Source organism: Gracilinanus agilis, chromosome 1, assembly GCF_016433145.1.
Source record: "Gracilinanus agilis isolate LMUSP501 chromosome 1, AgileGrace, whole genome shotgun sequence".
NCBI lineage: Eukaryota > Metazoa > Chordata > Mammalia > Didelphimorphia > Didelphidae > Gracilinanus > Gracilinanus agilis.
The window spans coordinates 779,965,730-779,990,427 of record NC_058130.1 but is presented as its reverse complement, the minus strand read 5'-3'; the positions used below and the strand labels follow the sequence as shown (position 1 = coordinate 779,990,427).

The 24,698-nt window shown below is 40.6% G+C and overlaps 1 protein-coding gene across 1 annotated transcript in view; it reads left to right on the top strand.

Moving 5' to 3' along the window:
* RSPH14 (radial spoke head 14 homolog) overlaps positions 1-18,840 on the top strand; it is a 182,434-nt gene extending 163,594 nt beyond the window's left edge. Inside the window, exons 5-7 of the mRNA XM_044674449.1 lie at positions 507-732; positions 8,560-8,696; positions 18,561-18,840. Coding sequence (XP_044530384.1) covers positions 507-732; positions 8,560-8,696; positions 18,561-18,799 — 602 coding nt within the window. The 3' untranslated portion in view covers positions 18,800-18,840. The remainder of the gene's footprint in view (positions 1-506; positions 733-8,559; positions 8,697-18,560) is intronic.
* The last annotated feature ends 5,858 nt before the right edge of the window (positions 18,841-24,698 follow it).

The following is a 24,698-nucleotide window of genomic DNA, read 5'->3' as shown; positions in this document are numbered from 1 at the left end:
CTGGTCCTCACATCACAGCTTTTGGTCCATTTTGGCCTCAGGCCTGTCCTTTTAGCCTCAATAAGCTCTGTCGGTGTCCATTCTCTGCTGACCTACTCTTAGAGAATCAAGATTGGGTGATCACACTAGTCAGATACTGAGGGAACTCTTGGATAAATATACATTTATTTCTACAAGGATTAGAGGACAGGCTCGGGCTGGACCAATGTATCCCCCACAGTGAAAGATCTGGGAATTGCTCCTCCAGAAAGATGGTGTTCCCAGAGGGTTGGACTGAGGTGGATGGGAGAACCTGGGGAGCTCTTCTGTTTGCCTTCTCAGTGGAACACACTGGACAGAACAGAACTCTGGATTGTGAATCGGCACCTGATTCAAAACCTGGCTGTTACTCACTGTAAGACCTTCGGGCCTCAGTTACCTTCTCTGTACAAAGGAGTTATACTAAATGACCTCGGAGGTGCCTCCTGCCTCTAAATCTAGAATCCTATGCCTCCTATCTCCCCTAGGGGCCCATGCAATCATTGCGAGCGGACTGATCCCCTATCTGGTGAGGAAGGTGCAGGTGGAAGTGGAGGAAATCAAGGAGATCCTCTTGGACACCCTCTACTACTGCCTGCAATGGGATGCAACCCAGGCCCTCCAGAGTGATGCAGTGCCCATCCTTCAGCAGATGCTCTACAGTGGCAACCAGGACATCCGCAGCAAAGCAGCTCGTGCCATGATGGCCTTGTGGTAAGGTCTGACAGAAGTTACCCTTTTCCCCAAGGATGGGCCCAGCTTTCCTGGCAAGGCTACTTTCCCCCTGGGCTTATGAGAGGGAGTAAAGGAAGAAGCATCTTACCCAGGCTCACATTGCAATTCAGTTAATTGTAAATGTCAGCTGCTTTTTAGTGTGTCTGTGGGCAGTCAATGCCGACTTTCTGGGCCTCAGTTTCCACATCTGTACCACAATAGGGTTGGATGAGCTCTTTCAGATGACTCAGGGAGGCAGTAGATCAGTAGACAGAGCACTGACTTTGGAGTCAGAGGGCCTAAGTTCAAATCCTGACTCTCTACATCAGGGGTCGGCAACCTTTTTGGCCGTGAGAGCCATAAACACCACATTTTTTAAAATGTAATTTTGTGAGAGCCGTGCAGTGCTCACAGTGCCGCTCCTGTAACAGCGTCTGAAAAAAAAATGCAGAAAGAGCCACATCTGGCCCTCAAAAGAGCCAGATATGGCTCGAGAGCCATATGTTGCTGACCCCTGCCCTACATGGACAACTCACCCAAATTTTTGGAGCCTCACTTTCTGCCTCTGTTAAATAAAACAGGGTTGACTTAAATGATCTTTATTATTCTTTGCTAAGTATGGAGAAGCTTGCCACTGACTCTTAATCCTATTAAACCTATGCTGGTAGTTGGCCTCACTTTCAGTTACTTATTCAAACCTCCTGATGAAGATTGTCTGCCTTCTCTCCCTCCCTCCCCTCCTCTTTCTATCCAAACCCAAATAGATGAACCAGCCTGAATTTCTTGAGGAGATCCAGCTGCCCATAACTGGGATGGTTATGGAATCTCTTTCCAGGAAGGCAGATGCAGAACAGCTCACAGTTTTTTGACCAAACTTGAGTCTCAAAGGTCCCCAGGCTGATTAACCACAAATTCTGCTTCAGCCCCTCACCTTCACTTTTTGTGTGTCTCTAATGTTCAGTGTGTTTCTTACAAACAACAACTTGTCAGGTCCTGATTTTTGATCCTTTCTACTATTCATTTTCTTCCCATGAGTGATTTCATCCCATTTTACTCAATGTCATAGTTACTAGCTGTACATTTCCATCTACTCTGTTCCTCCTCACCATTTGTCCCCCTCTTCCTTTTTGCTATATCCCTCCTCAGATGTCCAATTTCCTTTGACCAATTCCTTTCCAATTCACATCCCTTCCCAAAGATCCTGCCTTAACTTCTCCCTTTACCCTCCTAATTCCAAATTGCCCTACCTTTCTATAGGTCCCTTCCCCTTCCTCTTTTAATTCCTGTTTTTTCCATGTTTCCAAAAATTCCTTCCTTATCCTCAAAATCATGCCCTCCTAATTTTTGATATGAGTTCGATTCTAAAAATTCCTCCCCTATATCATCCTAAGAGTTCCTTCCTATCCCCTCACCTTACCCTCCTCCTCTTCATATATTCTCCCTAGTTCCTTCCTTATTCTATCCCCCGTCCCTCCTGTTTCTCTGTACTGTACATTAAGAAAATCTGTACCCTTCTAATTGTGTATATTGTTCTCTCTTTGTCCCAGGTCTGATGAGAGTAGGGTTCTAGTACTACCAGCCCTCTCCCCCTTCCTTCCCTTCTCCATGGCAGTTCTTCCACATGAGATTCTACCCTACTTTCTCTTGGTCTATTCTACTACCATTTTAGCTTATTACATTCCATTCACTTCCACTTTAAGTCTTCCATTCATAAATGCCCCTTCAAAATACTCAGGCAATGATGCCATTCTTAGGGGCCGTAGGTGACATTTTCCCATAGAGAAATCAAACAATGTCACCTTTTGGATTGAATTACCTTTGTATGTTTCTTATAGCTCAAATTTTCTGTTGAATTCTGGGCTTTCCCCTAGGAATAGTTGAAACTCCTTTAGTTCATTAAATATTCTTTTTTTTTTTTTTGCCTTAAGTTTATTTTTGGTTGTAATCCCAGTTCTTTTGCTCTACAAAATGCTGTGTTCCTTGTCCTTCATTCTTTTAATATTGTGGCTGCCAGGTCTTATGTATTTTGACTAAAGCTCTAAAATATTTAAATTGTTTTCTTTTTTCTTGTTGCTTGTATTTTCTCCTTAACCTGAGAGCCATGAAACTTAACCCTGTTCCTATGCATTTCATCTTTGGGTCTCTTTGCAGTGACAATCAGTGAATTCTTTCAATTTCTTTTTTGCCCTCTGATTCTAGAATTTCTTGGCTTTCTCAATGAATTCTTGGAGTACGTTGTGCTAAACTACTTTTTGGAGTATAACTTTTCAAGAGTCCAACTATTCTTATGTGTTTCTCCTTGATCTATTTTCCAGGTTGGTTTTTTTGATAGTATGTTTCATGTTCTCTACTACTATTTCATTCTTTTGATTTTGCTTTATTATTTTTTGTTATCTTAGAAAATTGTTAGCTTCTCATCCAATTTTATTTCTTAGTACATCATTTTCTTCTGTGAGTTTGTGGATCTCTTTTTCTTTCTGGATAGTTCTTCCTTTATAGTTTTCTTAAATTGATTTTTCTTCTAATTTTTCCCTCAACCCCTCTTGTTTGGTTTTTGAGGTCCTTTTTTTTAAACCCTTGCCTTCCTTCTTGGAGTCAATACTGTGTATTGGCTCCAAGGCAGAAGAGTGGTAAGGGCTAGGCAATGGGGGTTAAGTGACTTGCCCAGGGTCACACAGCTGGGAAGTGTGTGAGGCCAGATTTGAACCTAGGACCCCCCATCTCTAGGCCTGGCTCTCAATCCACTGAGCCACCCAGCTGCTCCCTGAGGTCTTTTTAAAAGCTCTTCCAAATGCTCTTTTTGAGCTTGTGGCCATTTATTGTATTTCTTTGCTGTTTTTAAAGTGGGTGTTTTTACTGCACTGTCCTCTGAGTTTGAGCTGATATCTTCTCTGTCCCCATAATAGCTATAAATAGTTGGGTTCTTCAATGAAATTAATGAAAAAAAATATCAAGGAAGGTGGCCAGATCTCAAACTGTATTAGCAGTACTGGCTAAGAAATAGAATGTTTGATCAATGGAATAGATTAGATAATCAACACATGGCAGTTAATGTCTGTAGCAACTTAGACTTTGATAAGCCCAAAGATCCAAGATTTTGGGGAAAGAACTCACTATTTGACAAAAACTGCTGGCAAAAGCAGAAAACAATTCGGCAGAAACTAGATATAAATCAGTATCTCACAACCTATACCAAGATAAGGTCAAAATGGATTTATGATTTATATATAAAGAGTGATATCATAAGTAAATTAAAGGAACATAGAAAATAGTATACCTTGCAGGTCTATGAAGAATGGAAGAATTTATGACCAAAAAAGAGAGAAGAGAGCATTATAAGATGTAAAATGAATAATTTTGGTTACATTGAATTAAAAATATTTTGTACAGGCAAAATCAATATAACCAAGGTTAGAAGGAAGCAACAAACTGGGAAAATTTTTTATAGCTTATTTCTCTAATAAAGGTCTAATTTCTCAAATTTATATGGACCTAAATCAAATTTATGACTACAAGTCATTCCCCAATTGGCAAATTGGCAAAGGATATGAACAAGCAATTTTCAGTTGAAAAAAATCAAATCTATCAATAATCATATGAAAAGATGTTCTAAATCCCTCTTGACAAGAGAAATGCAAATTAAAATGAACCTCATACCCATCAGATTGGCCAATATGACAGTAAAGGAAAGTGATAAATGTTGGAGGGAACATGGCAAAATTGAGATACTAATGCATTGTTAGTAGAGTTGTGAACTCATTCAACCATTCTGGAGGGCAATTTGGATCTATGCCCAAAAGACCATAAAACTGTGCATACCTTTTGCACTTGATCTTAGCCAAAAGGCCAAAAAGCTATCTGTGCATACCTTTTGGATACTGTAATACCACTACAGAGTCTGTGTCCCAAATATATTATAAAGAAGAAGAAAGGACCTACTTGTTCAAAAATATGCAGCTCTTTTTGTGGTAGCAATGAATTGGAAATTGAGGGGATGTCCATCAATTGGGGAATGACTTAAGAAATCGTGCTATATGTTGGTGATAGAATACTATTGTGCTGTAAGAAATGATGAGCAGGATGATTTCAGAAAAAACTGGAAAGATCTGCATGACCTGATGCAGAGAGAAATAAGCAGAATCAATACACAGTAACAGCAGTATTGTATGATGGTCAGCTGTGAAAGACTTAGCTATTCTCAGCAATACAATGATCTAGGACAATTCTAAAAGACTTATGACAGGGAATGCTATTCATATCCAGAGAAAGAACTGTTAGAGTCAGATGCAGATCAAAGCCTACTATTTTTCACATATTTTTTATGGTTTTATCTTGGGATTTTGGTTTTATATGAATATTCTTTTATAACAATGATCGGTATAGAAGTGTGTTTTGCATGTTAATACATGTATAACCCAGAAAAAAATAGTTGGGTTATTTCTCCTGTGCTTGCTTGTTTTTATTTTTTTATTAAAAATTTTTTTTAGTATCCTGGCCACTTAATTATTGAATCTTACTGAACTCCGAGGGTTCCTAATGTATTGACATATGTCGCCTCAGGTTTCAGGAGTTTTTTTCCCCCTGGGTCCTATGTAGTTATTCAAGTTTTTATAGTGCGGGGTCTGATGTAATCCCGTGTTCTCCACTCAAGCCCCATGCTGTGATTGACTTTAGAACTTGTAGATAGTTCTGCCACTACATTTGCAAGCAGCCAATCCACTCCCCCTGTAGCAGCAACCAGGGACTCCACTCTCCAGTGTGCACTCCTTCTTCCCTCCTCCTCCTTTATTGCCTCAGCCCTGGACAGAGCAGGTGTCCAGTCCCCATTCCTTGGGTCTCCCAATTCCTCATTCACTAGCAGTAAGATTTGAGCTCTTTCTCTTAGGGCCTGGAGCCCTACGGCTCCACAGTGTCCACTCTTTCAATATCCATTTGTGGGCAGTGGGAGTCTCTAGACCCAAGGCTTCAGCAAATAAAGCTACTACCTGAGGATTCCAGTGGTATCCTTCGGAATACAGGCTCCAGGGATTCAGTAGACAAGGCAAGATTGCTAATCTTGTCCTTGTGTTATCTTCTTGATTCCATTCTGTTTGCTCTGCTCCTGCCCCCTCTGGGCCTATGGCAGTGGGATTGAAGCCAGGAAAATTAGAAATTAGGCTGTTTAGCTTCAGTCTGGACTCTTGTCTGTTTTTACCACTGTAAACTTTGATTCTGTGGAGTAATTTTTGGTTGTTTGTGGATGGTGGGGGGTTATTAAGAGGGCAAGAAAGCTTCATGCCCCATTTTGCCATCTGCCCCAATCCTTCTTTTTAAAGAATTGTTTTCTTCATTGTTTCTTTTTCTTTTTGCTTCTATTTCTGTTTTGTCCATTCTATTCCTTGGGGAGTTGTTTGCTTCAATGTATTTTTGTGCTTTCATTTTCTTTTTGTCCTATTCTAATTTTTAGGGAATTGATTTTTCAGAGAATTTTTAAGTTATTGAGTTTTTCTGTCAATTCTCTTATTATTTGGTTTTAAACCTTCTTTTTAAATTCTTGCAGGGATTCTTTTTGGGCTTGACATCCTTTCACACTTTCCTTGGTGGTTTCTGTTTTGGAAATCCTTCTGAGTTTGTATTTTGGGCTTCCCTATCACAAAGTAATTTTCTAAAGTCAGAGTTTTCTTTTTCTTTCTTTTTTTTTTTGTCTTTTGCTCATTTATCTAGCTATTCCTTCCTCCCCTCCCCATTATCTTATGTATATGTTGAGGTTCTTCTTTGTTCCTAAAGTAGAGTATACATTGCTCCAAGTTTGCAGGATACTCTTCCCTGGTACTTGGGGTAGGCCCAACTGCCTTTGTCTCCCATGTCATGTCTGTTGAGGAGATGGTTCTGCTGCTTTGTTCTGGGGAGCCTTGCAATCCTCTACTCTACTCTGCTGATAGGTAAAGATTTGCCTCAGGCTTAGGTGTAAGCTTTTTTTTTTCCTAAATTATTTTTAAACCCTTAACTTCTATATATTGGTTCTTAGGTGGAAGAGTGGTAAGGGCTAGGCAATGGGGGTCAAGTGACAGCTGGGAAGTGTCTGAGGCCAGATTTGAACCTAGGACCTCCCGTCTCTAGGCCTGACTCTCAATCCACTGAGCTACCCAGCTGCCCCCTAGGTGTAAGCTTTTGATCTCACTCTGATTTTGATCTGGTCAGGGACTGATCAAATTCTAGCCTCAGGTTTAGTTTCAAGTTTTTGTTCTCACTGTGTACTTGATCCAGTCAGGCACACCCTTGATTGTCCTGTCTTGGAGCTCAGCCCTGAGCTTTAGGCAAAAAGAATGATACTTAGTACTTGGTACTATCATCTACCCAAAGTGTGAATTAAGTCCTTGTCCCAAGTCCAGACTAGAATTCCCTGGGCTGGGGCACCAGACTTCTCTACAGGTTTGAAATTTCAAGGGGTATGGGTTGGCTTGTACCTCTATTTGCTCATGCAGGTTCTCAGGATCTGGATGTTGGCTCAGGCATAGGTTCTGGAACCTCAGACATCAGACATAGGGTGTGGGGGTATGGCTCTATCTTGGCTTGCTCTTCCTTCCTTGCTATAGCTTCTTGCTGGCTCTGCTCTCCTCTAACCCAGTTCCCAGATATTCTTTGCCTACCTTTTGGGTTTTTATTTTCTTGAAATATTTTGTTGCACTCTGTCTCCTTGGTTCTTTTACTCCTATATTCATTTTATGGCAATATTAATCTTTGGTTGGAGAGGATTCTCATGGTGGTGCATAGCTGCTGAGGATTACTCCACCACTTTGGCTCCACCCCTAGAAGTCTCCCTCACAGCAATTCTAGATGGAGGCAGGATAGGCATCTTTTTCCTATGATCCTTATGAGAAAATCGAGGCTCCCAGAGGTTTCCAGTGGCTGCTGGCTCCAACTTGGTCAAGAGTATAAATGATAACCAGGAGAGGGGCTCCCATTTCTGGGGTATTTGATAGCTCACTAAATGCTCTTCTCATAATGGCTCCACGAAGCAGGTAATGCAAGTATAATTGTTCCCATTTTACAGATGAGGATACTGAGTCTCAGAGGGGAAATTAATTTTTCAATGGTCACTTAGGTAGGAAATATCAGAGCTTGGACTTGAACTCAGGTGTTCTAACTCCAAGGTCAAGGTTGAGCTCTTTCCATTGTGCCCCCTACCTCTAAAGCAAAGGGCACTCCATGGGACTGTTGCTCCTGACACCTCCCTCCCCGTGCTAGGACTTGAAGAGTGGTGTGGTCATAGAGATCTGGATTAAATCCATCGTCCAGTGCTTACTGGCATTGTGACTCATGCCAGCATTTAGTATAGTTCCTGATATATTGGGACACTTGGTAAGTGCTTGTCAGATGAACAATTTAGCCTCTCTGTACCTTAGTTTTCTCATCTGTAAAATGAGGTTGGTAACAGCACTGATCTCTCAGGGTTGTTGTGAGGATCAAATGAGGCAACAAAAGTAAAGTGCTTTGCAAATCTTAAAGGATTTGATAAATGTTAGACTTTATTAATTTTTAAAAACCTTTACCTTCTCTCTTAGAATCAATACAAGTATTGGTTCCAAGGCAGAAGAGAGTGGGAAGGACTAGGCAACTGGGGATAAGTGACTTGCCCAGGTCATGCAGCTAGGAAATATTTAAGACTAGGTTTGAACTCAGGCCCTCCCAATTCTATAGACATTATTGCTATTGTTAATACTACCCTGAAAGGTCCTTATGTTCTGAGGTCCCCGAGGAACTGGGGTTAGGATGGGGAGAGTACAGCATAAGCACCCTTCTCTGTATTTCCCTGGGACTGGCTGACAAACACCTTTTCTCCTCCAGCATGCCTCGGGAAGGGAAGAAGACAGTGTGGGAGTACAATGTCATTCCTATCCTGGTGTCGCTATTTAATGACTCAAATATAGATGTGTTGGCCAACGTGGCAGGGGCACTGATGTTTGCAGCGGTGACTACTGAAGGTCAGAGGGACAGGGAACTATTGGAAGGGAGGGGAGGAAAGGGAAGGGGCAGCTTGAGGCTTGAGGCCAGGGGAGGTGGGGAAAACAATGAAAGGCCAAAGATTTCCACTGCCATTTGAGGTTCCAGTGCTCTTTGGAAAGCAATTTAAAATGTCTCCAACCCTTGGGATGGGGTGACTAAGTACAGGCTGGCTGTAACCTGCCTCATATGAGGAATGTGAAAGCATTATACAAAGCACAGCCCTTCCAACTTTCTGATGTAAAGGTGGTTATTCCCATTTTATAGTTGAGGACAAAAGATACAATGGTGTGGTGTGGATAGAGACCTGGCCTAAGAGTTGAGTAGACCTGGGATCCAGGACTGCCTTGACTCCAGGAAAGTTGTCTGATCTCTCATTTCCCTAGGCAACTCTGTAAATTGCAAAGCAGGTGTCAGTTTATATTGGTGTTTTTTCATAAGGAGTTCCCAATTCAAATGAAATCATAAGTCTAACTCAAAAAAAACACAAAAAAATCCAACCCAACTCATGGGATGAAGAAACAGCCTCGGGGGAAGGTGAGGGGATTTGACCCAAGACCAAATAGCTGGTCAGTCAGTTTTGGTCTCTTTTACTTTATGTCAACTTGAGTTGGGGGAGTGGGTGTTGGAAGTTTTTTGGTGACAGAAGAAATAAAGTATTTATCCTGTTGGGGTTCCTTAAGAGCAAGGGGGACTGATCACTCTATATGAGCTCTCTCCCTTGTTGTTCATTCCTGGAAGAACCAGCCTGGTGAAGTGGAAGGAACCCTGGCTCTCTATAGCAGAAGGATCCAAGCTCCCTTTCTGAGCTGTATGATTCTGGGCCACACATAAGTTCTTTCTCTGGGGCTCAGTTTATTGCTCTATAAAATGAAGGGTTTAAAACAGATGAGTTCTAAGGTCCCTTCCAGTTCTGAATCTTTGATCCTATCATCATGACTTATGAATAAATCCCCTAATTCTAGCCTGGATTCAGAAGCAGCTGGAGTTATGTCTACTGACTCTCCTAAAAACTGTATCTTCACTCAGTGCCTGACATGTCACCATTAGTAATTTCTTCCTTGGGATTTTGAGCACTATTCAGGGTCTTCCAGAGTGGAGTTGTTGACCACTGATTTGGAGATAAGTTTATCAGCTCAATTGGTAATTTACCTTGGGGGAGATACTATGTGGACACTGGAGGGCTGGGGCATCTGAGGTGGGGAGGGTATTCCTGAAATGGCTGTAGGAAAACCCTAAAGAGCAAGTGCCTGACATCACCATTTTGATATAGGCTGCCTCCAGTGACTCCGTCTAAGCAGATTTTACTGTCCCCAGAGAGGCATTGTAGATATTTTTAGGGTAATTGATATCCTTAATTTTTTTTGGAAAAGACTTGACCATACAGGATCTAATCCCAATTTGGGGGAAACCTAGGAATGGATTGTGCCCCCCCCCTCTGCCCCAACTATCTCTCTCAGATCATAACCAAGTGATTCCTGACTCAGTTTTTTAACCCATCATGGGCAATGATCCAGGCCTTTGAGAAATGAGCTAGAAAGGACACAGAAGGTACTCCAAGGACCCAGTGAAATAGTGAGACTCTATGGTCATTGTCCAGAACCCAGATATTCAATGTGGGATCATGAGACAGAAAGGGCTTCCAGTATTTGTTCAGAAAGATACCTGTCCTGGGGAAATGGGGAAATCTCAATGTTGTGATGATGGTATTTGAAGGCCTGTGTGTGTATTTCTGTTCTGTTAATGTATGTCTCTGTTACCAAACATATAGGAATATGTATCTCTTCACATGCCTGTATGTCTCTAGCTTTGGCTGTGTTTCTGTGTATCTCCATGTATCTTTTTTCCATCTGCACCCTGGGTATGCGTGTTTATCCCTGGGAATATTTGTATCTGTATCCCTGTGGGTCAGTGCATTTGTGAGTGCATTGGTGTACGTCTGCGTGGTTCTGAGCTGCTGTTTGGAAACATACCTGTATGTTGACCAATATCTCCACGTGTGCAGGTAAATATGCTGCCTTCAGTGCTAAGGCAATCCCTCCATTGCTAAAAATGCTGGAGATGAGAAAGAGGAAGCCTCACTCTAGTGCCTTGAAAGTTCTCACTATGCTAGCTAAGGCCCCTGAGGGATGTGTCGAGTTGGTCAGGGAGATGGATAAATTTGAGAATCTGCTGATGGAATACGACCCAAATTTAATTTGAATAGCTTGAATAGCTACCAAAATCATCCTGTGAAATTCCTGAGACCTGACCTCCAGGATCAGAGACTTTCAACTGGGCCTGGACAGGCAAAACCCTGGCGCTGATAATCCAAATTATATTGGTGATTACATAGTAGTTATAAACATTCATTCATCTTATTTAGGTTATGGTGGCATCTCATTGGGCAAAATAGTTGCGAAAATGTCTTTTATTTGCTCTTCATTTCTTGTGAATTATATTTTTTCATTTTTAATACTGAAAAATTGATTTTTCTCTCTTTTTAACATGTTAGCTAATTTTTATCTTTTAATTAAAAATGACTTGTAGTTTTTTCTTTGTCATTCAAAGAAAAAACATACTTTTGTTTTGTTTTTAATTTACCTATCAATTCTTTTGATTTCTCAGAATTTCTATTCTTTCTATTGTGGGGCAGCTAGATGGCCCTGGGGTTGGAGTGCCCAGGTTGGAGTCAGGAAGACTCATCTTCCTGTGTTCAAATATGGCTCCAGATATAAGCTAGCTGTGTGACCTAGCCATCTCACTTAATCCCCTTTGCTTTAGTTTCCTCCTATATAAAATTAGCTGGAGAAAGAAATGTCAGACCAAATCTTTGCCAAGAAAACCTCAAACAGGGTAATGAAGAGTCATATATGACTAGAATACAACTGAACAACAACTTTTCCTATGAGATTTTAAAAAATTGGTGCTTTTCTGGTTTTCTCAGGTACATGAACAGTACACTGATCTTTGGCTTCTTCCCAAAAGGTTTGGTATGCTGTCTCATTATTGTCATTTTCTTTGATGAAATTATATATTCTTTCTGTAATTTCACGAATTCTTTAGGATTGAATAATTTAGTCTTTGAGTTTGACTCTTTTCTTCAAAGACCTATTATTGATTAGAATGTTTATTAAGTTATGGTCAATGAAGTATTAATTGCCAGATATTTATTTTATCAAACTTCTCTAAAGTTCTATTCAAGTGCTAACCTTCTTTCTTGTTTCTTTCTTCAATTTCCCTAGATCTAAAAAGTAATTGAAGTCTCCAATTATACTTCTGTAGTTTATTTTTCCTGGTAATTTGGTTAATTTTTTCTTTAAGTTTCGCTTAGATGTGATGTCATTTGGTGCATATCTGTTAAGTATTTATGTAGTGTTTTAAAACATTATATAGTTTCCTTGCTTATCTCTTTTAACCATGTCTGTTTTTCTGATACATTGTCTAAGACTGTGACTATAACCTCAGTTTTTAAAATTTGTCTGATGCAATATAGATTCTGCTTCAACCTCTCATTTTAACTTTGTATGAATCCTTGTGTTTCAAGTGTTCTTTGCAAACAACATATTGTTGGATTCTGCTTTTTAATTCATTCTGCTATCTTCCTTCATTTCATAGGTGAGTTTACCCCATTTGAATTTATAGTTGTTTGTTTAATGTAATTCTCTTCATCAAAACCTCTTATAATCTCTCACTTCTTTACATAGAAGAAAGGAATGGAGAGCAAAGAAATACAATCAACACGCATAATTTATAATTGTAGTGGTCTTCTCTTATTCCCCTGCCCCTTGTCTTTCAACAAAACTCAGACTTTAGTCTCTTATTCTTACATTTTCTTTCTATTTAATACCCTCTTTATGATCCACTCTGAAAATGATAGTTGTTTTGCTTATGTCTATTCCATTCCCAACTCTGTCTCTGTTCTTAACCACACACCACACCCCTACTGGCTCTCCTCATCCCTATTTGTCTCTCTGTTGATTTAGTGTCTGTGTGTCTGTGTCTTCAACCATCCTTTGCCCAGGTCAGATAAGAATAAGGTTCATGAAATGCCTACTCCTCTACACTTCCCCTATATTTTCATAGTTTTTCTTAAACCAGACAATATGCAAAGTACTAAGCTCCTCTTTTTATTTATTTTTATTTTATTTTTTATTTAAATCCTTACCTTCTGTCTTGGAGTCAATACTGTGTATTGACTCCAAGGCAAAAGAGTGGTAAAGGCTAGGCAATGGGGGTCAAGTGACTTGCCCAGGGTCACACAGCTAGGAATTGTCTGAGGTCAGATTTGAACCTAGGACCTCCCGTCTCTAGGCCTGGCTCTCACTGAGCTACCCAGCTGCCCAAACCTTTTCAAAAATTTCTTTTCCCTTGCCCTTTTCTTTCTCCTCTTAAAGCCAATAAAAGAGAATAAAATTACAACCAAGCCCCATGTTTGTTTTGCTTTCCTATTGATATCCTTGAAAATAATAAGATTCTGCAAGGACAATATCTCTCCTCTCCCTATTGGAATTGTGCCCACTTTATTGCTTAGTTCCTCCAAATGCACTCACTAATGGTGTGTACCTATTGAGGTGTTTTGGTTGGCTTTTGTGTTTGCATTTCAAATATTCTACTCAGCTGTGATTTTTCAGTGGGAATTCTTGGAAGGCTTTTTTCTATTAAAGGTCCATTCCCCATCCACACCCCATCCATACCACAAAAAATGTATGTGGGATATTATGAAGTTTTGCAGTGTGGAAGCATATACCATTAAGGCCTCAGTTGTGTCCCAAAACATTAGGAGTTCTAATAATGTTTTTGGTCTGATGTTCTTAACTTCCTTTGATTCCCTATGATCAAGGACTATAACAATATAGGGACTTTATTTAGTTGCTTAAAGGTATCAGAACAAGTGGGAATTTTCCTTTGTTATTCAAGAGAAGTTTCCTTAGTTTAATTCAGCTGAATCATGAGGGGTTAGCAGAAGGCTTACCGAAGAGTAGACTGAAAGAGGGAACCTCTAGTTTTCTAGGAAGATAGATCATCTCCAAAGATGATTAAATATTAATATATCTATTGCTCTAATGAAGCAAAAAGCCTGAAACTTAAACCATGCATTTTTGTACCATTGAATATTGTTCTATTTTGTGGTTACTATAAAATGCAAGTATGGGGGACAGCGGGGGTGGCTCAATGGATTGAGAGCCAGGCCTAGAGATGGCCTCATACACTTCCCAGCTGTGTGACCTTGGGCAAGTCAATTAACCCCTATTGCCTAGCCCTTACCACTCTGTTGCCTTGGAACCAATACACACTATTGATTCCAAGGCGGAAGGTGAGGGTTTTTTAAAAAAATGACAACAAAACAAAACAAAATATATAGTTGAAGTGGCCCAGAAGATACAAAGTTCTGTGACATGGATCCAGGTATGTTACATTTCACCCCTCCCCCAGGATTCTCTGGTACTCTTATGAAGGTTTGGAGTGTCTAGTCTCCTTGCCAATGACCCCAGTCCTCATAGATAATGTTCTTGAAATTGTAAAAGGGGAGTCCCCTGTTATATTTAAATTCTAACTGTAAGATTAAATTTTACAAACGAATACTTCAAAAATATAATTATAAATATACAAACTTATTCCTCCATATAACCTCAGCCTCTGGAGGAGGTTAGGAGATTAGTTTTACAGATTAACTCGATTCTTATAGAGCACAGCCCTCAGTTTCAAGTCCAGAACTCTCTTCAGGATCAACTCCCAGGCTCCTCGGCTTTTCTAGGCTTCCCTTCCAGACTGATTGAAGCGCCAAGGTCACCATGGCTCAAATTCCCAGGATTGCTGCTAGCACCTGAAACCGAGGACAAATGATACAGGACAAAAACAAATGGTCACAGACCCATTTGTTGTAGCCAGGGTATCCACATTGCATTCTCCACTGTGAGTGATATTCATCCTCGGCAAGCAGAAGAAAATGGAAAGAAGAGAGTCTGACTTAGTCTGGCCAGTTTTTGTAATTTTTTTGGTAATGGTTATATATTTATACCAATTTAAATTTTTTTTAAAAACAATATTTTGATTCCACAATTACATGTAAAAGCAATTTTAAATACTCTTTTTTAAAAAATTTGTGTTCCAAATTCTCTCTCTCCCTTCCCACTCCCTAAGAGAAATTTAGTCATTTTATAGAAGAAAACTCGAGCAAAAAAAAAAAAAACCAAAACAAAAAAATGAAGAAAGAAAATGAAATATAGTATGCTTTGGTCTGCATTTAGATTCCATCAGTTCTCTCTCTGAAGACAGATGGCATTTTTCATCATGAGTCCTTTGAGTTCTCTTGGATCATTGTATTGCTGAGAATAGCTAAGTCATTCACAATTGTTCATCCTACAGTATTGCTGTTATTATGTACAATTGTCTCCTGGTTCTCCTCACTTCATTTTGCATCAGTTCATGTAATCCTTACCAGGTTTTTTTCTGAAATCAGCTTACTCATCATTTATTATGGCTCAATAGTATTCTGTCACACTCATACACCACAAGTTGTTTATCCATCCTCCAATAGATGGGTATCCCTTCACTTTCCAATTCTTTGCCACCACGAAAGAGCTTCTATAAATATTTTTGTACAAATAGAACCTCCCAGCCTCCCATTAAAAAAAAATCTCTTTTGGATATAGACCTAGTAGTGGTATTGCTGAATTAAAAACTATGCTCAACATCGTAGCTCTTTGGGCATAGTTCCAAATTGCTCTCCAGAGTGGTTGAATTTGTTCACAATTTTACCAATAGGCATTAGGGTTCCAATTTTCCCATATTTCCTCCAACAATTATTATTTTTCTTTTCTGTCATATTAGCCAATCTGATATGTGTGCAGTGTTCCCTCAAAGTTGTTTTAATTTGCATTTTTCTAATTAATAGTAATTTATGACTATAAATAACTTCGTTTCTTCATTTTAAAACTGCCTGTTTTTTTTTTTTTTTGATTTTTTTTTAAACCCTTGTACTTCGGTGTATTGTCTCATAGGTGGAAGATTGGTAAGGGTGGGCAATGGGGGTCAAGTGACTTGCCCAGGGTCACCCAGCTGGGAAGTGTCTGAGGCCGGGTTTGAACCTAGGACCTCCTGTCTCTAGGCCTGACTCTCACTCCACTGAGCTACCCAGCTGCCCCAGTTTTTTTTTTTTTAATTTAGATTTATCTAGTTCTGAGAGGAAAAAGTTGAGGTCTCCCACTAGTAGAGTTTAATGTTTATTTCTTCCTGTAACTCATTTAACTTTTTCTTTAAGAAATTGGATGTTATATTATTTGGTGTATGTGTATATATAGGTACTTATACACATATATGTTTAGTATTGATATTATTTTATTGCCTATGGCATTTTTAGCAAGATATAATTTTTAGCTTATCTTTTTATTTTATTATTATTTTTTCAGTATGAAATCTTTTATTTTATTTTATTTTCATGGTTGCTCACAACATCTTTCTAGAGTACTTTGATTTTATTTCATTTTTTAGAAAAATTTTCCATGGTTACATGATTCATGTTTTTATTTTCCCCTTCACCTCCCATTCATCCCCGCTATAGCTGATGCACATTTCCACTGGTTTTAACATGTGCCATCAATCAAGAACTATTTCCATATTGTTGATAGTTGCTTTGGTGTGGTCGTTTCAAATATACATCCTAAATCATGTCCGCATCAACCTATTTGTTCACTAGTTTATTTCTTTTAATTAGATCTGTTTTTGCTTTTGATTTGAGATTATAATTGCTACCCCAGCTTTTTTTTTTTTAACCCTTGTACTTCGGTGTATTGTCTCATAGGTGGAAGATTGGTAAGGGTGGGCAATGGGGGTCAAGTGACTTGCCCAGGGTCACCCAGCTGGGAAGTGTCTGAGGCCGGGTTTGAACCTAGGACCTCCTGTCTCTAGGCCTGACTCTCACTCCACTAAGCTACCCAGCTGCCCCCTACCCCAGCTTTTTTTTACTTTAGTTGAAGCAAAATAGATTTACATTTACTCTGTGTATATTTCTCTGCTTCAAGTATATACTTTTTATAAACAACATATTGTTTAATACATGATGTTATCTGTTTCTGTTTTTTGGACAAGTTCATTCCATTCACATTCACAGTTATGATTAGTAACTATTTCTTGCCATCCTATTTTTCCCATTTATCCTTCTCTTCTCCCCTTCTCTCTTTTCACCCTGTCCATCTTCAAAAGTATTTTATTTCTGACCAAAGTCTTCCATATCTTCTTCCCTTCTATCACCCTCCTCCTTCTCTTACCACCCCCTTCCATTATTCCCTGTAGGATAAGCTAGATTTATATAGTCAACTGCGTATGTATTGTTTTCCTCTCTTTTAGTCAGTTCTTTTGAGAGTAATGTCCATACATCATCCACGACTCTCCCATCTTCTCCACTTTAAAAGCTTTTGTGCCTTTTTAATGTTGGTTGTAACCCTAGCTCTTTCCCCCTCCTGAATATCATATTCCAAACCCTCTGATTCTTTGGCATAGAACCTGATAATTCCTTTGTTATCCTGACTGTAGCTCTACAATATTTGAATTGTTTCTTTCTGGTTGTTTGTAATATTTTTTCCTTTACATTGAAGGTCTGGAATTGGGTTATAATAGGAGTTTTCATTTTGAGATTTAGTCAAGAGGTGATTGGTGGATTCTTTCAATTTCTATTTTACCCTCCTAGTTCTAGGATATCAGGAAAGTTTTTTTCTTAAAATAGGTTATCTAGGCTCTTTTTAAATTGTGGCTTTCAGGTAGGCCAATAATTCTCAAATTATTTCTCCTTGATTTAATTTCCATGTCACTTGTTTTTACAAAGAGATATTTCATGTTTTCTTCCCTTTTTTCATTCTTTTGATGTGATTTTATTGTTTCTTGAACTCTATGTAGTCATTATCTTCCACTTGCCTAATACTAATTTTTAAGGCATTATTTTCTTCAGTGAACTTTTGTAGCTCCCTTTCCATTTGGCCAGTTCTGAGTTTCTTGATACATTAAGTAAAGTCAAGGTATAGGAAAGACTTAGGTAAGAAAAGCACAAAGAATATATAATGATGTCTGTTATTGTATAGGCATGGGGAGGAGAAGTTAGGGAAAGAATAGACCTTTGAGAACTTTCCTTAGTTCCTCAGGCTCTTAACTGAGGAGTCATTCTGTATTCCTCACTATCTCTCACTCCCCATATCATTGCCCATCATCCAGGGCTTCCCTGGGGTGAACTTGAAGGAAACAATGTCACAGGGCTCAATGAACTTACTAGATACCATCTTAATTGTCCTGCCCATGCTCCCACACCTATATTTACTGTGGGAGCACTGAGACAGAAAGCTTCATGTTTCTTGTATTTGTTCAGAAAACTGTCCTTGGGAGAGATTAGGAAATCATGATATGGTTATTGCACTTACGGGCCTGTGTGTGTGTCTGGGTGTGCATCTCCCAGTATATGTATATGCATCGGGTGTGTGTCTTATCTATAGTATGTTTACATCTGCATATCTGTGTGTGATGCTTGGCTATCTGTTTATATTTCTATGTTTGTAGACATTTGTTTTTGTGTATACCCTTGTGCATGTCTGTATGGGTCTCTGGGTCTTCATGTGTCTGTGTGTCGCTCTGCATGTCCCTATGCCTTTCTGTCCATCCCTGTGTCCAGTTACATGTTGCTCCTTGGGTGTTTGCATATTTGCAAATCAAGTCCAATTTTGTCACATTGGTATTTATGGTGTGTGACTCTTTGGGCTTAACTGGATGTGTGTGCATGTATTTATGCTGCTGCATGGGAATATAAAGGCCTTGTGTATGTATGTGTGTGTGTGTGTGTGCATGTATGTTTGTATATGCCTGTTTCTCTACATGTTTAGGCAAATATGCTGCGCTGGATGCTGGAGCACTCCCATTACTGCTGAACTTGTTGGACATCAATGTTGTCAAGGTGCGCATAAATGCTATCAAAGCACTCACCATGCTGGCGGAGGCCCCTGAGGGCCGGGTAGAACTGCTGAAGTCAGTGCAGAAGTTCAAGGACCTGCAGCACAGCTCAGTGGCAGCTGTAAGCCGAGCAGCAGCAATTGCGACCAAGGTCATCGAGTGGAAGCCCTGAAGTATCAGCCTCCCTGGAAAAGAGACCCCCATCTGGTCAGACCCTATCCTCGAAAGTCCTAATAATGATCATGATTGTCTAACCAGTATGCCTCACCCTTTATTCTAGCGTGCCCAAGCTCACGTCTATACTGGGAGGCAGGGAAGAGCAGAGATTCTTAGCCCCAAAATTTAGGGTCTGTTCAGCACTGTGGGGTAAAGATTTTCCCTAGGATCAGAAGCATTCAAGTGGGTTCTTGGATGATCATTTGTCAGGTATGTTGGAGAGAAAGATTCCTACTCAGGAACTTTAGATGCTCAAAGGGGAAGGGATTTGCTTCACAGAGAGTAGAGGACAGAGCCAGAGTGGACCCCAAATTTCCTAGACCTCTTTGCACTCCACTTTAGTGCCATCCAGAATAGTCTGATTAACAGACACCCAGAGAAACATGGAAAGGTGGTCTGGGGGGGCCATGTGGCCCTCTTGGAACCTTGGTACAGGGGCTTTATTGACATCATCTCCAAATGAAACGAGACAGCCCCCTCAGCCCCCTGGGCTGCTTCTTGGCTTGGCCCTGTGTTATTTCACAGACTTATCAGGAACTTGGATGGAGGCAGAGATGGTCTGCTTGTCAGATTCTCAGATGACACAAAGTTGGGAGCGACCGCTCACCTACTGGAAAGATCTCAGCCGACAAGAGTAGGACAAATGAAATGAGATCCAGTCAGGATCAGCATAGCTTCATAGGCTCATGAATTTGGAGCTTGACAAGACCTCAGAACCCATCTAGCCCTTTCCTTTCCTTTTATAGATGAAGCCCAAAAGAAAGATGAAGTGAATTAGTCAAGGTCACCCATATTGTAAATATTGAGGTTAAGGTCTGAGCCTGCATCTTCTGATTCCTAATTCAGCTCTCCTTCCTCTGCCTCATGATGGAGGAAGCATGCCTGGAAGGCAATCCAAGTGAAAAAGATCTGGGGATTGCAGTGCTCAGCAGAGGGGCACAGCAGCCTTAGTCCTGCTACTCTTGATTAATCAGTCAGTAAATATTAAGCATCTGCTATGTGCCAGACTCTGTGCTTAGCATTGGGGATCCAAGAAGAAGCAAATGGGTTCAAATCTGGCCCCAGACAGTTCTTAGCCTGGGGATTCCAGACCAGTCACTTAACCCCGACTACCTAGCCCTTACTGTTATTCTATCTTAGAACTGATACTAAGGCAGAAGTTAAGGGTTATTAAAAACAAACAAAAAATAAGGCTAAAGACGGTCCCTGCCCTCAAGGAACTCACAATCTAATGGGTGGAAACAACATGCAAACAAATATATAATAGAATAAATAGGAAATAATGAACAGAAGGAAGGTACCAGAATTAAGAAAGGTTGGGGGGGGGCAGCTGGGTGGCTCAGTGGATTGAGAGCCAGGCCTAGAGATCGGAGGTCCTGGGTTCAAATCTGGCCTCGGACACTTCCTAGCTGTGTGACCCTGGGCAAGTCACTTGACCCCCATTGCCTAGCCCTTACCACTCTTCTGCCTTGGAGCCAATACACAGTATTGACTCCAAGACAGAAGGTAAGGGTTTAAAAAAAATAAAAAGAAGGGTCGGGGGAAGAGTTGCCTTGGTCAGAACCCATCTGGAGTACCATGTGCAGTCCATCGACAAGCTAGAATGAATTCCGAAGAGGGGGACTAGAAACCATGTCATATGAGAATGATTTGAAAGAAAAGAGGAATGTTAGACCTGGAGAGAAGATTAACGAGAATGGGGGACATATTAGTTCCCTTCAGATATATGAAGGGCTTTCAAATGGGAACTGAGGGAATAGATTTGGGTTCAGAGGACAGACCTGGGACTTCCGTGTGAGTGTATGTGGGTATGGGGGCGGTTCAGAAGGCCAAATATCATCTGGATGTCAGAAATAACTGTCCCAAAATGCAGTGGGCCACCTTGCTAGGATATGTTTTTCTATTTATTGAAAATCTTCAAGTGGACCCTGGGTGATTCCATGATATTGTCAGGGTGGGGGGCAGGTCATGGTTAAGGAAGCGATATGGGTTGGAGGTGCGATTGAGATGAGGCTTATGATCAGATATGAATCAAACATTTGGGGATGGGGATATGGTCAGGGGTTGTAGAGTGATACATATGGCCTGGGTTGGTGAGCAGGTCAGAATAGGGCATGGGGCGCAGCCATGATGGGAGAGTAGATAGAGTTATTAGGCATGTATAGTGATATGGACAGGGGTTAGGGAGATGTGCTAGAAGGTACAGGCTGGACATGTGGGCAGCGTTAGAGTGTAACTGTTAGTGATCTTAAGAGAACAGCTTTGGAAGGGTAGGGTCCCCAGGCATCATCTTTTGCATGACACTGGGAAATCACTGGGGGCAGCCCTAGGTCTGCAATGAGCATCATGGAGCAGGGAGTGGGCCCATGCTATGGTAGCCAAGAATGGCAGGAGCTACAGGTACCTGCATTTGCATTGGTTAGTATGCTTCTATGCTGGGGGCAAGTGGCATCATACCATGCCATTCTGATGGCAGAGTAGTGTAAGGAATGGCACCGGAGTGGCAGTGGCTTAGTCATTTGCTAGAGTCAGCTGCCATCTGTGTTCCCAGCTATTGAAGGCAGGTTTCTCTAAGGCAGGAGGATCAGAGCTTCTTCTGATGCTGGTGATTTTGAGACTAGCTAGTCTACATTCTGGGAAACCACACTGAGAATACAGTGCCACCAAAGTGGCCTACATATGCAGCAGACATTTCTGCTTCTCCCTTTCCCTCAATCAGTTATCCTTACTCTGGCCCCTCTTTAATAGTTTCATGGTCTAAACCTCTGAAACTATCAACATTCATGTCCTGAACCCCACCGATCCCCACCAACTACCTTCTCTTCTTGCATGATGAGCTGCTGATGCCTGCTATAAGAATTTATACCACTATGCCAACTGGGTCTATTACAAATTCACATTCTCTCACCTCAAATGGGCCCTCACTGCTGCATGGAAAAATGTTTTCTTGCATTGATCTTGATTGAACATCTCTCAGTTGCTGTTTGTTCCAAACCTTGTTTCTCTTCCAACCCCCTCCTTCTCAGCAGATATTTCAGCCTTCTATTTTGCTGAGAAAAATAGAGGCCATCTGTTATGGAACTCCATTTTCTCATCTCTCTGTCCTTTAAAATTCCTTTTGCATCTTCATCTACTATTTCTCTCTTGTTCCTGTATCGGGTAAGAGGCCTCCTCCTACATGTGAAGGCTAATTCTTGTACCCAATCCTTGTACACTGATCCCAGAGCCTCCTTTCTCCTCCAGGGTCTTGCCCCACTGATGAACTTCTCTCTGTCAAAAAAGATATCTAATCCTTAGGTGGCCTAAAAACCTTCTTCTTATGGCTTCTAATCTCATTTGTTCTGCTCTCATTCTCACTGAGGATCCATCCCATCAATTCTGACTCTCAGTTGGATGGGAATTTAGTAACTCTCTAGTCCAGGCCACACTCAAACAAGAATTCTTTCTATGACATCCTCCAGTTTTTGGTAGAAAACTCTCAGTGAAGGAGGAGACAGTCCCTCTTGAGGCTGACTATTCCACTTTGGTATCGTGCTCATCATTAGCAAGTTCTCTGTGACACCAAGCTGAAATCTTCCTCCCATTACTCTTATTCTACCCTTTAGGGCCAAACCGAACAAGTCCATTCCCTCTTCTTCAAGATAGCCTTTCATCCTTTAAGCCAGCTACCACATTCCCATTCTCTTAATTCTGTGCTTCTCCCAGGCAAATACCCTCAGTTCTTTCAACTGATCATATGACCATCATATGGTAGGTAACCTCAAGCAAGGGAGAAAATGGCCTGGATTAGGGAATTGTTGGTAGGTATGACTGAGGTCTTGCCAGGTTTGGGGGCACATAGATAGTGATAGAAATGATCAGGCTTATGATGAAGACAGGACCTGGGCTCAGTGTATATGTTGTAGGGAGGAGAGGTGATCAGTGTTGGAGGCCTTCATTCCTCAAAATAATAAGTAGTATATATTTAAAACCATCAACAAGTATCATCTGTAATGGGGACAAGTTAGAAGCCTTCCCAATAAGATCAGGAGTGAAGCAAGGATGCCCATTATCACCTCTATTATTTTATTTAACATTGTACTAAAACCACTAGCAGTAGCAATTAGAGAAGAAAAAGAAATGGAAGGGATTAAAGTAGGCAATGAGGAAACTAAACTATCACTCTTTGCAGATGATATGATGGTCTACTTAAAGAACCCCAGAAAATCAACTAAAAGTTGCAGCGTACGAGATAAACCCACATAAAGCATCAGCATTTCTATATATTTCCAACACAGCTTAGCAGCAAGAGTTAAAAAGAGAAATTCCATTTAAAATCACCCTAGACAATATAAAATACTTAGGAATCTATCTGCCAAGACAAACACAGAAATTATATTAACACAACTATAAAACACTTTCCACACAATTAAAACGAGATCTAAGTAATTGGAAAAACATTAATTCCTCCTGGGTAGGATGAGCTAATAAAATAAAAATGACCATTCTACCCAAATTAATCTATTTATTCAGTGGCATACTTATCAAACTACCAAAAATTTTTTTATAGAATTAGAAAAAACTATAACAAAGTTCATCTGGAGGAATACAAGATCAAGAATATCAAGGGAAATAATGGGGAAAAAATGTGAAGGAGAGGAGCCTAGCAGTACGAGATCTTAAACTGTACTATAAAGCAGCAGTCATCAAAACAATATGGTACTGGCCAAGAGACAGAAGGGAGGATCAGTGGAGTAGATTAGGGGTAAATGACCTCAGCAATACAGTGTATGATAAACCCAAAGACTCCAGCTTTTGGGACAAGAACTTATTATTTGACAAAAACTGCTGGGGAAATTGGAAAACAGAATAAGAGAGATTAGGTTTAGATCAACATCTCACACCCTACACCAAGATAAATTCAAAATGGGTAAATGAATTAAATATAAAGAGGGAAACCATAAATAAATTGGGTGAACATAGAATAGTATACCTGTCAGAGTTGGAGGCCTTTCTGGGTTTAGAGCATGCTCATGAAAGGCGGATTGCGTTCCCTGGCCATTAAGAGTATGTCTGACCAGGACAAAGGACACCTTTGGGATAGGGAAAACTGTGGAGGTAGAGAGGACAGTGTTAGAGAATATGGAAATGAATGGGAGAAAATTTCACAGCATGGAACTTGTCACTTTATAATGGACAGATTATTTTAGCACCAGGCAGAACTGTGCTCCCCAAATTAGTATCACCATCTACCCAAATCCTTTGACAAAGGCCAAGGCCTTAATGATCCACTCTGATACTGCCAGGGAAGTGCTCTCAGATGAAATAATTCAACTTGCTATATCCCCATATAGACACTTTTCTCTGAAGGGAACTGACAACTGACTTAGAGTAGGGCAACAGATTGAATGTCATCACCAAATAGACTGATGCCAATGTTGTGGGGGTTGGCCACATGGACTTTGGTCCTTTGAATAAGCCAAGAGCTCTTACTTTGTCCTGTGACCTTTGACCCCTATGATTTGGGGGCTCCTGTGATCATAGAGTTAGATCTGGAAGGGGATGTGGAAATTGTCAGGTTCGATCCTTTCATCTTTTAAGAGGTGAAGAAGCCAGCACAGGTTAAAGAACTTGCCCAAGGGCATACGTATAAATCAAAAGTATATGAGCAGAGATTTGAACCCAAGTCCTCTGACATGCAGGACTTTCTCCCACCATACCACTGTTAAAAAGGACTGTTGGCTGACCAGGGTAGCCTCTTCACTTTCCAAGTAGGTTCTAAGAAACTGTAGATAGGCTCTACCCCCTCCCTTAGTAATGTCTTGCTAGCAGCTCTGCCAGGTCTCCTTTCTGCTTTCAGCAAAAGGAGAGGAAGG